Source organism: Garra rufa, chromosome 1, assembly GCF_049309525.1.
Source record: "Garra rufa chromosome 1, GarRuf1.0, whole genome shotgun sequence".
Taxonomy (NCBI): Eukaryota; Metazoa; Chordata; class Actinopteri; order Cypriniformes; family Cyprinidae; genus Garra; species Garra rufa.
The window spans coordinates 1,509,643-1,527,252 of NC_133361.1; the positions used below are offsets into that span (position 1 = coordinate 1,509,643).

At 41.9% G+C, this 17,610-nt stretch overlaps 4 protein-coding genes across 5 annotated transcripts in view; 3 read left to right on the plus strand and 1 right to left on the minus strand.

The window, feature by feature from the left end:
* mgp (matrix Gla protein) overlaps nucleotides 1-1,327 on the minus strand; it is a 3,651-nt gene extending 2,324 nt beyond the window's left edge. The window contains exons 1-3 of one of the 2 annotated variants that reach the window (XM_073835366.1): nucleotides 649-1,327; nucleotides 429-502; nucleotides 295-324 (exon numbers count right to left, since the gene is read on the minus strand). In XM_073835366.1, the coding sequence (XP_073691467.1) occupies nucleotides 295-324; nucleotides 429-502; nucleotides 649-704 (160 nt within the window). In that variant the 5' untranslated portion in view covers nucleotides 705-1,327. Of the gene's footprint in view, nucleotides 1-294; nucleotides 325-428; nucleotides 507-648 lie in introns of both variants that reach the window. The other variant, XM_073835367.1, reaches the window with a different exon arrangement.
* LOC141327161 (E3 ubiquitin-protein ligase TRIM35-like) overlaps nucleotides 1-17,610 on the plus strand; it is a 308,396-nt gene that overhangs the window by 171,731 nt on the left and 119,055 nt on the right. The gene's annotated exons all lie outside the window — the stretch shown is intronic.
* On the plus strand, nucleotides 9,906-12,252 carry pde6hb (phosphodiesterase 6H, cGMP-specific, cone, gamma, paralog b). The gene is made up of 4 exons (XM_073835373.1): nucleotides 9,906-10,030; nucleotides 11,175-11,332; nucleotides 11,571-11,611; nucleotides 11,694-12,252. Exons 2-4 carry the CDS (start codon nucleotides 11,187-11,189, stop codon nucleotides 11,768-11,770), a joined length of 264 nt encoding a protein of 87 aa, XP_073691474.1. The 5' UTR covers nucleotides 9,906-10,030; nucleotides 11,175-11,186; the 3' UTR covers nucleotides 11,771-12,252.
* LOC141327421 (G-protein coupled receptor family C group 5 member B) lies at nucleotides 12,360-17,173 on the plus strand. Its single transcript, XM_073835346.1, has 2 exons — nucleotides 12,360-12,597; nucleotides 15,877-17,173. The coding sequence occupies exon 2, from the start codon at nucleotides 15,992-15,994 to the stop codon at nucleotides 16,997-16,999; it is 1,008 nt and encodes a 335-aa protein (XP_073691447.1). The 5' UTR covers nucleotides 12,360-12,597; nucleotides 15,877-15,991; the 3' UTR covers nucleotides 17,000-17,173.

Below are 17,610 nucleotides of genomic sequence, written 5' to 3' on the forward strand. Positions count from 1 at the left end.
GATATTTGTTTAAGTTATATTTTTGTGCTTGTGTGCCTTTAATGGATCGGACAGTTAAGAGCAGACAGGAAAGCACTGGGCGGAGAGAGAAGAGCGGGAATCTGGGGTCGCCGTGAGCACAGTTGCACAATAATGTCAGCGCACTAACCACAAGGATATTGGCGCCCACCACGGCATTGATCTGGAGTTGATTTTAGACAGAAGTCTAGAAGCAGTTATTCAGATTCATATAAACACAGCTGTGCTGCATTGAAGCCAAAGAAAACAGAGAGAAAGCGAATCGTGAACATTTACCCTCAAATGACTCGCGGCTCTCCTGAGAATCTACAAGAAGAGAGAGACGTCTGTTAGTGCACATGTGTGTGTGTGTGCGTGTGTGTGTGTGTGTGTGTGTGTGTGTGTGTTATTGTTAAAAGTTTCTTACAGACCATAACAAGCGCCGAGCGCCAGAGCAACACAGAGAAACACACAGTGAAGAGTGACACACATGACTGCAGCAGATCTGTCTGAAACACACAAAACAACATGAAACACACTGAGACTGACGGTCTGACCGATGCTCACACACACACACACTTCTTGAATGTAAAGGATAAATATTAGACGTCTGCTGATTTTATCCAAATCTGACAGATATATTTGACGTACCTGAGGAGCTGAATCTGTGTGTGGACCCTCTGCTTGAATCTCTGGTTGTTTTTCATGATTTGCCAGCTCTTATAAAGCCCTCACGCCCTCCGCCCCGAGCCGTCTGTCTCTCTGCTCTTTCCACCGACTCAATCACACCATTAACTCCCTCACAAACACTCAGACAGATGACATCACAGGTGCGTGAGCGTGTCTTTGGCATATCTGAAAGAGTACACAGACCTGAATAACACCACAGAGAGAGACAGACAGCTCTGAGCTGAAAAACAGCCTCTGCTTCTGCACTCCAGCTGCTCAAATACGCTGGTTTTGCTGGTTACGATGGTGAAGCGGTGGAGCGGTGTGTGGTTCGACAGGCCGACCGGACAAACTATTGCTCAACACCCAAAACACACGGGCCACCAACCACAGAGTCACACTCTTTTCCACCTCGGGCTCTTTGGAAAACAACTGGAGAACAACTGAAGTGACTCGTGATGTAAAAACACTGAGAGATGGAAACCAGAGACACTTAGAAATGGAAATACTGAGCGTTTCATCTTCCATCACTAGATGCCTGACATAGTGTCTGATGCTTTTCCCCCATCTTTCGCAGTTCAACAGGCTGCTGCTGTAAATATTTAACACACACTTGAGACCCAGAGATTGGCCCACAACACACAGACACACACAAACACACACACACAAACACACATTCACACACAAACTTGCAGTCTTTGATGACGTGCTCCTGCTATTTGGCTGCAGCGTGTGAGCGGGCGTGAATCATGAGAGTGTGGGGCGTTTGATGGCACACCGAGACACACACTTGAAGATTTAATGCAATCATTTGTGCAGAAGCTGCCAAACTGACAGGCAAGTGTGTCCTGCCCCGTTTGTGAGTCTCCCTCATCTCATCAGCTCATGAGCAGAGACTGCAAGACCTGAGTTGGGTGTGTCTAATAAAGGAGACATACGAGATGTGCAGGACTGGGGGTGCTCCAGAAGACATAAGCTTTCCGTGTCGAATCGAGCACATTTCAAAAAAATTTTCCCTGATGAAAGCCAAAATATTAAAGGGACAATTCACCCAAAAATGAAAATTCCGTCATGAATGACTCACCCTCAAGTTGTTCCAATCCCCTAAGACTCTCAACTCCAGTCCTCAGGGCGCACTGCTCTGCACATTTAGTATGTTTCTGAATCTGACACACTCAGTTCAGTTCATGGATCTCTCTCCTAAGGAGCTGATGATCTGAATCAGGTGCGTTAAATGAGGGAGACCTACAAAACGTGCAGAGCAGTGGGCCCCGAGGACTGGAGAACCACTGCCCTGAGACACAGGTGTTACACTACCTAGCCCTGCGCTGTTTAGATTCGACCCTAATCGAACGCACCTGATCCAGCTAAACAAGTCCTTCAGGCTTATTCGAAAACGACATGGTTTGTGTGTTGGAGCTGGTTGGAACTAAACTCCACAGGGCTATGGTCCTCCAGGAACTGAGTTTGACACCCCTGCCCCAAGACTTCCGTTCATCGTCGGAACACAGTTGCAAATATTTTAAATGAAATCTGAAATGTTTCTGTCCCTCCAATGACAGCCTAAGCAACTTTCACTTCAAAGGCCCAGAAAGGTAATGAAACATCATGAAAGTAGTCCATGGTTCAACTGTTATCTTCTGAAGCAATGTGCTAAAAAAAAAACAAAAAAACAATAATAACAACTATATACACTATCCCCCGGTTTCACAGACAAGGCTTAAGCATAGTCCTAGACTAAAATGTAAGTCTGAGCAGTTTCAACTGAAATAAAATTGCACTGGTTGATCTTAAAATATATCAGTGCCTTTGTGCTGTCTCAAAATGCACACCAGTAATGTTTTTTTATAAGCATGTTTATAAAAATTGCTTAAATGTTCTAACTGAACTATGGCCTAATCCTGGCTTAGTCTAAGCCATGTCTGTTAAACTGGGCCTATATGTCTTCACTTCCGCTTCAATCTCCAGCTGGGGCATTTACAATAGCTGCCGGTTCTTCTTCTCCGGTCCATGAAGAAGCTCTCATAAATGCGCTTTAGAGATTATAAATTTTGAATATAGTCATTATTTAGCTATTTTTTATTTTTGGGCATTGATGAAAGTGCTCTAGTTATTGGCGAACGTGAAAATAGAGACACCAGCCACCATAGTCCAATGTTTGCCAGGAGCACATTTATCCACGTTGGCACTAATGATGTTCAACTTCGCCAGTAAAAGTAGTAAAAATAACATTAAAGAGGTGTGTGAATTTGCAAGTGCGATGTCAGACACTGTAATATGCTCTGGTCCTCTAATGAGAAACACAGCAGACTGTCGTCACTCAACGGCTGGATGTCTAAGAGGTGCCCGCAGAATAACATAGGGTTCATAGACAATTGGACGAGTTTCTGGGGCAGACCTGACCTGTTGAAAAGAGATGGTCTTCATCCCTCCAGGGGTGGTGCTGCTCTTCTCCTTAAAGCATGGCGCATAGTCTTGGAGTTTGCACTTGACTAACTGGGGCCTAGGTCAGGTCTTTCAGCTGCGCTCCATTTTCCAGGCTGCTCTCTTCAGGGCGTGAGAGTGCTCATTATTTTATACTTTCTTAATCTTCTTTAAGATTAAAGTAGCAACCGTATCTAAAGTGCTAGAAAAGAGAGAGTAATAGTTTTTGTTCCATCATCATGTTGTTCTGAGCTATTGGATATGCTGAGGAATCCACTGGTCAATAGTCACTGGTGTTTATATAGCGATTTTTACAATACAGATTGTGTCAAAGCAGCTTTACAGTATTAAACAGGAAAATATTGTGTCTAATAACTCCAAGAGAGCCCACAATCCTCATAAAAGTGTCTTGTTTCTGCAGCATGGTTTGACGGTCAGTTGGAAAGTCAATAAATAGCCGTATAGTAGTAGCCAAGAGAAAAAAGAAAATGTGTCACTGATTTTGTAAGCATATTGCATATTTGCTTAGAGTCCATTGTTTTATTTCTGATAATAACGCAATGAAACATGACCAATTGTGATTTCATAATTTTTTAAGAAATTATGAACACATGCAAAAACAAGAGAGGACACAATATTAATAACTGATTATGTTGTAATCAATGTTGACCATTTAGTGATTTTGTCACTAGATTTAGTGATTTTCCTCACCCCCTTTGAGACTTTATCCAAAAGCCTAGCAACAAAATCAATTTCCTGGACAAACCTTGTTTAGATTACAACACTCTCCCACTGATATATTTATATTAATATAGATCAGTGAACTCGCCATTATGAGCTCATGCTCATCAGATACATTTAGTGACTGTTTAACCTTTCAGCTAAAAGTAGGTAGCAGCACTAATCAGTGTTTTTTTTCCTTTCGTATTTTGATGGTTCAAGTGAAATGCGAGGTCATTAAAACCCTATATGACTGTGTCATCACCAGTGCTTTGCTGCATTTGTTCAATTTTCCAGCAAAAAAACATAATTACTACTTTTATTTCTGCAGTTAGAGCATTGATTTGTAGAGTGGAAAAAGTTATTAGGTTTCTTACTTGGTAAGTTATAAAAGAATTGTTACTCTTAACCAGCTTTTTTAAATCATTTATGAGCTGAGACCAACAGGACTGGCTACAGTGTATCATACACTCACTTTTTTCCATCCTCCATGCATTGCAATATGACCACATTAAGTACATTGTACTTATTTTTTTATGTAAGTACATAATAGTTAAGGCCACCTAATATAAAGTGTCAAAATAGCTGCATGGATTATACCTTGTTTGAGAGACATAAATATTATTTCTTCGAAGTTTGAGTGCCTGTAAATTTATAAGATATCTGATCTGATTTACATATATATACAACCGTATGATTAGTCTACTGCCTCAGTTTGACCATTTGAGTGTATTCAGACAGGTGTGCTCCATGCAAATGCTTTGATAGAGCAAAACAAAATACATTTCTAGTTTCAACATGATTTATTCTTCAGACATTCCCCTTTAAATACTGTAAGTATCAGCTGAAAGTGACCCACATTTTGTTTTCAGCCACTGAAAGCGAGTAAGATTCAGCCATTTGGACATGGATCTGCATTGAGATCCCCATATCTCTGGACCTGAGCTAGATAGAGCCTTGGAAATGAAGCTTCCAAACCAAACACAGAAACAGAAGGAGAAGATCTAATATAAAGAGGAAGACTATTCCAGAACCCATATGAGCCACAGAGAAAACCTGATCACCTTTAGCTTTAAAACATGAACAAAAAACTGAGAGAAGTAATGGACTAGATGCAAAAGATCTGAAGCACAGCAGGAGAGTCAGAGAGAGTCAAACAGCAGTGAAACATTCAATTGTTTAGTTGTTTAGAGCTTACTGTTGTTCTCTTCATAACACAGGTCCTTTCTCTCTCAAACAGCATTTTAATATCTCTGTGTAAGCTTGTGTTTGTCCTCTATGGGGCGCTACAGTCAATGTTTCCTTGATCGCAGTGGCCTTCATTCAGCTGGATGTGTTTTGTTGGGCTGATTTACTGGAAATCTGATCACAAATGAGAAACATGTTCCTACGGATCAGTTTGAGCAGCCACAGTTTAATCAATTACAGATGCAGTTTTCACCACAACAATGGACCTTTTAACTGGTAAAAATGGTAATTCTACAAATCCTGTTACAATAATATTACAGTACTATCACCTTAATCATACTGATGCTATTGGTAGAGAACTGAACTGGGCCTACGATGACAATCACCGAATGAACAATGCCCTGAAAATAACAGAAATATAGACTGTTTACTATCGGCCTCTTTTAAAGCTGCTTTACAGCAGAATTGAATTTTGTTCAATTGTCATCATTTACACACTGTTTTCCTGTTTGACAAAGCGCTATATAAATAAAGGCGACTTGACTGTTAAGCAACCTAAAATGTTGTGAGAAAAGAGCAAAGGAGAATGTGAAATACATGGTTAAAGAGAATCAATGTCTTTATGCAGACACACACACACACACACACACACACACACACACACACACACACACACACACACACACACACACACAGTGTCATTACGCCCCCTTCTGTTCACACCATAAAACTGCATCTCACTTCATGACATTCTAACTCTACAAATAATGAAAAGCAGTGCTAAACGCATCTTGAGACATGCTCTGAATGACCTGAACGTCACAGAAATGAGGGCTGATTTGTTTAAAGATGTTGTGCTGAGTGCTCTGCGCTTTCTGTCTATGAAGAGTTTTTGAATCCAAATCCATGCCTTACTATTATTTATCTGCAAAACATGAAGAAAATCTCGTCTTTCTTCTGAGTTTTTCTGGCTGACATCAGGCACCAGTTAGCGGGATCAGTTTGGATGTTTCAGAAGAAACAGAGCGATGAAACTCTCACCAGGAACAAACTATGTGAGAGGTGTCAGCGTCAGCCGTAATCTCCTCTAAACCTCTTCCTGACTGGATCTTCAGTCCCATATAATCACATTAACAGCCTTCTATATATATAACGCCATCCGATGGAATGATTACATAAAGAAAGAACACAAACAAAGAATTTCACAGAAAGAAATGCATCCAAGTCCAAATATCTGAGACCATTTAAAACAAAGCTGGAAATAAACAGGAACATTATCTACAGTATAAAATAAAGAATCCTGTTATAATTCTATGTGACAAATCCATCAAGAATGCGACCGAACCGAAACAGCATGTTACAGTGAGAATAAGATTTGATACCTTTACCATTGTGTTTACCACGTTTACCGCGTTAAGCGTGTTATGTGAAGAGCACTGACGCGACAGGCCCTGTTTGGTCACATTCAATTACCCACAATCCCCCTCTCAGAAAGAGTCTCCTCAGTCGCTTCAGGAACATCTAATGCGCACGGAAAAGCTCTAAACCGGATTATAGTGCTCAAGTCTGTCGCGTCCCTCGTTTCCAGATCCATCTTCGTGACGCTGTCGCTGCGAACACCAGAGAAACCGACCGCAGCCTGAGCTGGAAAAGTCCAAAATGTTATAACAATTCCTTTTAATGAACAAAAACCATCTGTCTGTCTCACACTAAAGATGATTTCAGTCAACTAATAAAGCACTGATCTGCTGAAGGTTGTGACGCTCAACACTCACCAACAATGAAAAAACAAGATGCTCCTCTCAAAAGAAATGAAGGTTTGGTCACAATGACACATCCCATTTAAAAAAGCAGAATCTCTAGTTTGTTATTTAAGAGTCATCTGACAGTTTGTTAGTGAAACTGAACTAAACTGGTGATGAAACTAAAGCACCTTTCTTAGTACAAATTCAGCTCTCTCAGCCATTTCTCATCTCTGGATGTGAATACAGCGACTGACTTCAGCTTCTTGTCTAGACGATATCTGTCCTCTCTCCTCCAGGCCCTAATGTGCTAGTCCTTCTAACCCTGGCTATCTGATGTTCTTCATGATCAGCGGCCCAAACTCAACCATCTCTCGAACAGCTGGTGATTTTGCTGCATGGTTCACAGACACAACTAGATCAGTATTCAGCTCCACACACAGGAACTCAAACCAGCCACAGTCTTGTGTTTGTGTGTGTGTGTGTGTGTGTGTGTGTGTGTGTGTGTGTGTGTGTGTGTGTGTGTGTGTGAGTGTGTGTGTGTGTGTGTGTGTGTGTGTGTGTGTGTGTGAGTGTGTGTGTGTGTGTGTGTGTGTGTGTGTGTGTGTGTGTGTGTGTGTGTGTGTGTGAGTGTGTGTGTGTGTGTGTGTGAGTGTGTGTGTGTGTGTGTGTGTGTGTGTGTGTGTGTGTGTGAGTGTGTGTGTGTGTGTGTGTGTGTGTGTGTGTGTGTGTGTGTGTGTGTGTGAGTGGGCATGTTTTTGTGACATATCAGGACACAAATGTGTGTAATAACATGGGTATGACATAGGTATTACAAGGAGAGGGTGACTTATGAGGACATTGCCCATGTCCCCACTTTTCAAAAGGCTTATAAATCATACAGAATACGTTTTTTTGAGAATGTAAAGATATGCACAGTCTCCTGTGAGGGCTAGGTTTAGGTGTAGGGAAGGTGTAGGGTGATAGAAAGTACGGTTTGTACAGTATAAAAACCATTACGCCTATGGAATGTCCCCACATTTCACAAAAACAAATGTGTGTGAGAGTGTGTGTGTGTGTGTGTGTGTGTGTGTGTGTGTGTGTGTGTGAGAGAGTGTGTGTGTGTGTGTGTGTGTGTGTGTGTGTGTGTGTGTGAGTGTGTGAGTGTGTGTGTGTGTGTGTGTGTGTGTGTGTGTGTGTGTGTGTGTGTGTGTGTGTGTGTGAGTGTGTGTGTGTGTGTGTGTGTGTGTGTGTGTGTGTGTGTGTGTGTGTGTGTGTGTGTGTGTGTGTGTGTGTGTGTGTGTAGTGGAAGGGTACAGTGTGTCACTCTTTCCTTTTTCAGGTCCTGTTAAAATAAATTAATGTCAATTGAAAGAATGCTGTTGTCACACTGTAGCAACACACATTATAGACACTGGTTCTAATGGAGTACAACAAGTACACTATATCTACAATTATACAACAGTTTGCTCTGGTCCTCGAATCTGATTGGCTCAGAGGTGAGTTACTCTCCCAGTACGGCCACAGGAACCATTCCTCTGTTTGTATCGCTCCGCTTGCAGCATGACGAAAGACCAAACCTGATAGCATTTCACAAACACTACTGTTGTTGTGTCACGGAATGAAGTTTTAAGAGGTTTTAAGGTGAGAATGCAGTTATTTAAACTTCAAATGTGTGGTTTGTTTATAAAGTTAAACGCACCTATTTGAAAATTAGTTTCGACTTTTTTGTAGATGTGAGCTCCAGGGCGTCAGCGACCGTTCAACGCTCATGAACACGCCTTATCTTGGCCAGTTCTTTACTGCTCTGGAACAAATAATAGATTACTGAGACTGAAGACTGCCTGTTAGATTGACTTAAAACAATATAGAGACATCAGAACCAGCAGCAAACTCCAGAAGATCTGGTCTAGGTGAGGCTCTATATCACTCTATATCAGACCGTAATCATATCTGTGCGGATACAGAGTGGGATATCACTCATATACACAACAGACTATCACTGTAAAAATGACAGTGAATTTAACGGTAAAAAACTGTAAAAATGCTACGGTAAGAACCTGTGAAATGGTTAACGGTAAGTTCCCCTTCTATATACGGTGAAAAACTGTGTTGGACATTGCATTTAATTTTACGGTAGTATACCGTTTTTGGAAGTGAAAAAGAACGTAAAATTTACAGTGAATAACCGTAAATTGACATTCCCAGAATTCCCTGTATTTCATTTTTTTATTTGATTTTTTTGTTGTTGAAATAACTTCATCTTAATTTTTTTCTTGGCAGTTGTGTACATTAAGGTTGCATGTTACATCTAATGTTGTTAAATTAATGTTTTTTGCATTATTTCAGTTTTATGTGTGTTACCATGATGGTGTTTAGTGTTTGCGTGAATGACTCTGTGCACCGTCTATATATGTTATTATTTAAAACCTCCGTGCGATGGGCTTTGGCTCATCATGTGATGTTGTCATCATCACCTGCTTTTGGTGGTTACCATTGTATTACAAAGGTACAAAACAGATTTCAGTGCTTCAAAAAGTTGGTACATTACCATTATATGAGTTATGTTTTTTTTGTATGAAATTATGGTATTTCCCTGTAAATTTAAGTGAAAAACTTAAAATGTAAAACATTGCTACCGTATTTTTTACGGTAAAATTCTGGCAACCACAGCTGCCAGTTTTTTACCGTAAATTTTACGGATTTTTTTTTACAGTGTAACAACTCAAATACACAACAAACGTTAGGCTTATAACCTGTTTCATAAACCCTCTTCGAGAACCTCTCACATATAAATCTCTTATTTTGTTTGAGTCAAAGCAAGCCGTGATATATGTACTAGATAACACTATAAATACACTGCCGGGCGTCATATATCACCCTCGCCCTATGGAGAAGCATTATAGACGCAACAGTAAGGCTCTCTGTAAAGCTGCTTCGAAACCATGTGTTTTGTGAAACACAGTCGTGACAAAAGTCTGACAAGATTTGATCTGGAGAAGCAAATGATGACAGAAACATTAGTCTATTTTCTTGAGTTTGTGAAATGCTGCATCTTCTCACATGTTCAGAAAACGAGACCCTAACCTCAAGATTAAAGTGTCATGACCGCACACACACACACACACACACACACACACACACCTGATGAAGTCTAAAGAGCCTTAAGTCCATTAGTGTTTCCCGAACAGGAGCCGCAGAGCTGAGGGAGGAGCTGCTCTCTGACCTCCAGTGAGACTATAAGAGAACAGAAGAGACCAACAGCCTCATTCCACAGAGAGACACACGCCGCTCACGGACCACAGACACAGGTAACACACTCACTTCAGTTAACTACAGCAACACTTGTCAGATCCGTAGTTCACAGCTGATCAATGATCTGCTCTATATCAGGTCTAGTTTGTGTTTTGCGTAGGTTAGTTTACTAGGTTTCTGTTCTACGTTCTGGTGCTTAAAGCAGGAAAACTGACATGCTGTTGGTGTGAAATAGTCATGATCAGATGAAGATGTGATTCTCTGAACTTCTGATCAGCGTCTGTTTATAATCAGGCAGATAAAGGAGATCTCGTAAGTCTATTGTGTTAATCAGATTAATGTTCTTAAGCGAGATGAAAATCAGTGTTTGACGTGGATTATGCTGAGATGATAATCTGATCGACGTCTGACACGTCAGGAACATCCAATTCAAAAATGCAAAAAAAAATTCAATGCAAAAAATGCTTTTCTTACTTAGCAAAAATCTAAAAGTTCTTAAATCGAGCAAGATTTTCTAGACGACCCTGCTGAAAAAAACACAGCATATGCTGGTCAGGTATGTTTTGGTGCTGGGATGCTGGTTTTAGCTGGTTTATGCAACATGACCAGCTTAAACCAGCTAAAACCAGCATCCCAGCACCAAAACATACGCTGTTTTTTTCAGCAGGGAAGTGAAAATTATTTTCTTGTTTTCCGAAAAACGTATTTTCTCAAGAGTTTTTGCTTAGAACAATCCGAATAATCTGCCAATGGGGTAAGCTTAAATTTAAATTCATAAAGGGTAAATCATATTGCAAACAGAAAGCAGGATTATTTTACTTACCACATTGGCAGATTATTTTGCTTGTTCCAAGATAAAATGCACTAAAGCTTTTTTTCTCAATACAAGATCTCATCTAGAAAATCCTTCTTGATTAAAGAGTTTTTTGATATTTTGGCTGGAAACGAGACAAACAATACTTTGCAGTGTATTTCATAATTGCTGCATGACTGACAGACTGTTGACACCGGCGTGTTCATGAGATAAATCAACACATGCGGATGGCATTAGAGCTGAAGGAGGCTAGTGACGGCGATCGGTGCAAGAGGACGATAATCGAAAGAGAGAGAAATGTTCCAGTTCCAGTGGCATAATCCCATAATCCCAGATTCTGTGACGCACTCAGATCATAAGCGTCGCTCCTGTTGGCTGTGTTTCAGGGAAGCGCAGACATGAACGCTGCTCCTCCTGCAGGAAGTGCTCTGGCGACACCCGGCAGCACCACCGGACCAACCACACCCAAGAAAGGGCCGCCCAAATTCAAGCAGAGACAGACACGCACCTTCAAGAGCAAGGCCCCCAAACCTGGGCAGAAAGGGTACGAACACACACTCACTCACATGTTGGGTTTACATGTTTTATGGGGATATTCCATAGGCGTAATGGTTGTTATACTGTACAAATTCTGCATGATTTATAACCTGAAAAATGTCCCCACAAGGTCAAACTTTACTGGTATTTCTATCCTTGTGGGGACATTTGTTTCCCATGACATGATAACCACCAGGTGCTCACTTGTGCTTCAGTCATTGAGTCACTTTCTCTCTGGTCTGCAGGTTCGGGGATGACATTCCTGGTATGGAGGGTCTGGGCACAGGTGAGTCACAGCGACACACATGTTCTCACACACATACTCTGTGCTCAGTGTTTGCTAACGCCTGTGTCTCGTCCCGTGACAGACATCACCGTCGTGTGCCCATGGGAGGCGTTCGGAGACATGGAGCTCAGCGATCTGGCCAAATACGGCATCATCTAAACCCCGCCTCCTCCACATCACCGCCTTCAGCCCCGCCCCTCTCATCCCACGGCCCCGCCCCCTTGTACTCGATGTTGTCGTGTGGTTATGATGTGTGATGATGATGGTAAAGGACTGATTTAACACATGGACACTGTCATTATTGATATGATTGCTATTGTTATTATTATTATATAATATTTTATATTTTGTATATGTTGCCATAAGACGACAACTTATCCCCTCCCGCACCCCAGCTGTCAATCAACCTAGTCATCAAGGTTAAGACACGCCCCTAGCTGCGACTCCGCCCTAAACGCTGACCAATGGCAGAAGGTGTTTCTGGCGACATCACTTCCTCTGTCTCATAGAGCCTGTCCCATAAACACATTTATATGATTAAATGTGTCACGTGTGATTTCCGGAGTAGAAATCCAATTAAAGTTTCTATTTTCAGTAACTCTGTTGACTTTATTGCAGTGGAATAAAAGCAAATATCATAACAGGCCGATGAATATCATTAAACAACCATTATGAAAAACACATTACCACACCATCATCAAGAACGATTGATGTGTGTGACACACACACACACACACACACACACACACACACACACACACACACACACACACACACACACACACACACACACACACACACACACAGACAGGAAGAGTAGAAACAAATCTGATCAGTTCATCATCTGTGTGTCCCTCAGCTCCTCCCATCCACCTACAGCTGAGAGAGAGACAGATGACCGACTGACACAAACACTGACACACACACACACAGTCAGAAACACAATCAGACAGACAGACTGTGATGGACGGAGCCACAGGCTGCAGGTACGACACTTTCCTCTCTAAATACAATCAGTCTCATAGATTATGAATGTGATCAGGTGACTGTAAATCATGTCTGCTGTGTGTGATTGAGGTTTAAAACTCTTTTTTACGCTCTTGCTCAAGAAAAATGTGTTTTCACACACACACACACACACACACACACACACACACACACACACACACACACACACACACACACACACACACACACACACACACATCAGACACAAAAGCAGCAAATAATATCTAAACATTTAAAAACTAACCCTAACCCAGATGACAAACCTAACAGAGAAATGATGTGAAACGTGAACGAGTGAAGATGATCTCTAGCAGGAAAGACATTTGTTAAAGCAGAAGATAAAATCACTGATAACGGCGTCACAACTGAGCTTTTGTCCTGGAGAGGAAGAGCAACACATCCGTCTTCATCAGCTTCACCAGCAGGACATTTACACACTTACAGTCCAAAAACTACAAACACACAATTACTTGATGTTAAAGACCATAAATGCAAAATGTGTACAAAAATAAAGGATACTTTGATAAATTAAAGCGCTGAAATACATAGAAACACTACTACTGGAACCCTTTGAAGACATTAATATGCTTATTACTCCAAGAAGAATTGAACTGACTAAAAATAACTGAAGAGACTCTTATAATATTACAAAAGATTGCTATTTCAAATAAACACTGTTTTGCGAACTTTCTGCTCATCTGTGAATCCTGAGAATAGGCAAGGTATGATAACCTTGGATAAAAATATCACGGTTTCACGGTTTCACGGTATTGTAATTACTGCTCTTACAATGCTATATTTACATGTCATGACGTTTTTTTTTTTTTTTTTTTTTTAACGGAACACAGTATATTTTATTTTAGGAAACATATAGAACCTTTTGTAACAGTGGAAAAGAAGGCAAAATAATTAAAATAAATAATTGAATCTTCTTAATTAAATTAACTTGCAGTCACTTGTGTGAGCCTAAGCCTGCAGCTTAATAATAATCAACAAAAATAAAATTTTCAAAAACAAATTCTTCTAAATGGTAAAAATGCAATCACTAATCAAAGCAAAAATATGACCAGCAGTGACAGTTCCAAAAATAAACAACCTATTTTTTTGAAGCCGTGATTTTGAAAAGATGTTAAAGGTGCACCGTGTAATATTTAAGATGATCTCTAGACAGAGGTGCAATAACTATGTTTTCAGGGGTAAAGACCTTAATGAACCATTATGTTTTTATTAACTTAGAATCAGCTTGCATAAAAACACTGACACAATGATGAACAAGTAACAGTGATATTCACAAATAACATAGTTTTATTGAATGATTAAGTAAATATTATTCCTTAAAAGATTTTAATCCTGTATTGTACTAGATGCTGCAAAAACCTACACACTGCACCTTTAACGTGACAGAAGGCTTAAAAGCAAAGACGTGATTTCACTTTAACTTAATTGTTGTACTAATGTTCAATCACAGAAACGTTGCTACTGCCAATACATCCACAACATGCTGCTGTGAGCATGTAAGAAATACTGCTGCTGCACATATAACATGAAATAACCCATATAGCACACATCAATCAGCCCGAAGCAGATCTATACAGGTGGAGCTGGGGAAGGTGGAGGTGGAGCACGCTGCAACTGCTACAGCAACCACTAGACATATATTTGAATGTTGAGCAGCAAGCTGATTGGTTAGACCTATCGCACTGCACCATCTAGAGTTTCATGCCAGAATTTGTACTTGAGAAAGAAAATGTAAACGTATAGTTATTATTCTTCTGAGACTAAATGATGTTTGATTAAACAAGGTTCAGGAGGAGCACGATCAGATAATCAACCCATTCGGCACAGGTGCAACCTGTTTAACCAATCATTCAATCAGCGCATCCTCTATATATTACCAGCCGTCTTACCTCCATCCAGCGATAGTTTCTTGGCATCCCTCCTCCACCCCTACTCCCCACTTCTAATCTGTTTCGATCCTACACTAGCAGGGGGAGTTCTCTGGTTCCGGCCTGTATTCCGGCCCGGAACCCTTCCCCCGGACAGCACGCCAAAATATGCTTAATGCTCGCTCAAGCAGATTAGATGTAAGGGCGAACTCGTGAAATGTGTCTCCTCCTGGGACTTTAACTCTACAACCACCAAACTCAGCCAGATCTTCAGACTGTTCTGAAGTTATTTAACTTTATCTTTTCTAACAATCATACTTACAGTTTTTATAAAAATAATTAATAATTGTGACCCTGGACCACAAAACCAGTCATTAGGTTAAATTTGACAAAACTAAGATTTATACATCATATGAAAGCTCAATAAATAAGCTTTCTATTGATGTATGGTTTGGAATAGGACACTATTTGGCTGAGATACATCTATTTGAAATCAGAAATCTGAGGATGCAAAAAAATCAAAAAGACTGAGAAAATCACCTTTAAAGTTGTCCAAATTAGGTTCTTAACAATGCATTTAACAAATCAAAAATTACATTTTGACATGTTTACACTAGGAATTTTACAAAAAATCTTCATGGAACATGAACTTTACTTAATTTCTCAATGATTTTTGGCATAAAAGAAAAGTCAAAAATTTTGACCCATGCAATGTATTTTTGGCTATTGCTACAAATATACCCCAGCGACTTAAGACTGGTTTTGTGGTCCAGGGTCACAATTAAAAACCCACAGACTTACATTGATGCAATGTTCAAATGAGCCAAGACTATTCTATCACTACTCCAAGCCTAATAACTAGCCTAGGGCATGCTAACAACAACCTAAAAGCAACTACATAGAAACAGGCTATCAAACACCCCGAGTACCCTAGCAACAGCGTAGCAACCACCTAAAACACCCTATCAACTGGATAGTACCCAATGGGTGGGGTGCCACCCTGAGCACCTTAGTAACTGTAAAGCAACTCCCTAGCAACTACTTAAATACCTTAGCAACCACTTATTTAAGCATCCATTCTAATATATTTTTAAAAAACTATCTATCTATATTTCACAATTTAAACTTCAAGCTTTTACAAGTAATTTAAACTTATAGGCTGGGCTTTCTTGAGCCAAGCTAAAGTCCTGTTTCCTGTTTAGTTTGTGGAGCTGCTGTGACACAACTGGTACTGCATAAAGCGCTATAAAGCTGACTTGACTTATTCAACATCATTTTGCTGACTTTCTCTGGCTCTGTGGTGAAAACACAGATATTTGAATGTAAAGCGTTTGAGCAAAAGTAACTGAAAGTTCTCTGTCTTTCCTGTAGATCACTGTTATGATCATTGTTAGCATTAGAGACAGAAGAGAAAATCGCTTCAGCATCGTCCTCCTGTGGTCCTCCATCATCTCATCTGCGGTCTACGTCCGATTCACCCACCTCCATGGAGCTTCTGGTCCGGGTTCAGAGCTGGAACGGCTCCCGTCCGGTGGGCTGCGGCTCCGCACTGGCTCCAGAGTACTGGCCGCTGTGTGACGTGTGGGGGATCGCGGTCCAGGCCGTGTCCGGCGCGGGGTTCGTGAGCTGCGTGGTGCTGATGCTGGTTCTGCTGCTGCGGATGGCGTGTGTGTCTCGTCGGCGGTCCGGCACGCCGGCGCTGCTGCTCTTCCTGTTGGCCACGGCCGGCATATTTGCCCTTCCCTACTCCTTCATCATCTCTCTGTCCCCGCGGACATGTCCTGTGCGGGTGTTTGCGTTCGGCGTGTTGTTCGGCGTGGCGTTCGCCTCTCTACTTGCGCGCGGTCTGGCTCTGCTGGGCGTGGCTCTGGCGCGCGGGTGGAGGGAGGTGGGTGTGGCCGTGGGGCTAGCGCTGGTGCAGGTGATCGTAGCAACAGAGTGGCTGCTGGTGGTGCTGGTGCAGGACAAGAGGACGTGCCAGTTTTCACAGTCAGAGTTTGCCATGCTACAGATTTACGTGATGGTCCTGTTAGCCGCGGCGCTGATGACGGCGCTCCGCTTCCTCCGGCACACGTGCGTCACCTACAGCTACAGCTACACCGGACGGACGCGTCGGCAGAACAAACTGCAGGCGGCGCTGCTGGTCCTGACGCTGCTGCTGAGCTCCTGCCTGTGGCTCGTCTGGATCACGCTCCTCACGTACGGGAACCACGCCATGGGCCGCAGCCCGCTCTGGGACGAGCCCGTGATCTGCGTGGCGCTGACCGCTAACGGCTGGGTGCTGCTGCTGGGACATGGCTTCACTCAGGTCTGCTTCACCTGCAAGCGCAACGCTCGTCCGAAAGATCCGCCGCTGGACTTCACGGGCTGGACGAGCCCCAGGGAGCAACCGGCGGCTCCGCCGGACCTGAAAACTGGCACCGACAACGACGGCTTCCAGGCAGATGCGGACGGGAGGAGAGGTAACAGAGAAATCAGACAAATCTGTTTGTGAAGGTGTTCTGGCTTGTTTTTACTGATCGATGCACAGTGCAGCAAAATACACTTGTGATGTTACGTATGACACAAGGCTCCAATGTTAGGTGTATGCACTTTGCTAAGAAACGATATCTAGGAACATTTTAGGCAGATGAAATATATTTTTCTAGGTTTTTATAGCTGGCACTGTGCTTGACACGACGAGGCTTTGAATCTTTACCTGGGACAATCAGGGGATTCATCTCCCCATTCTTACAAATATTTATATTAAGAGTGTCATGAACTGACAAATCCAAATTGCCTTTATCTTTTGATCTCTTTTAAGAGGTCATTGTACCACAAAAACATCCTGTAAGCTTCCTCGTTAGTCTAAAAACAGCTTTTATTAAAGCCAGTTTGCCAAAATGAAAGGTTGTGGAATGTTCTACTCTATGAAGTAATACTGCGGCTAAACACTGCCTCCACTGAAGAAGAGCAAGGCCTGCTTCAACATCACTGTCTGTTTAGCCCTGCCCACAGACTCTACGTCGCTGTCTGTTTAGCCCCGCACACAGAGTCCTACGTCGCTGTCTGTTTAGCCCCGCCCACAGATCCTACGTCGCTGTCTGTTTAGCCCCGCCCACAGAG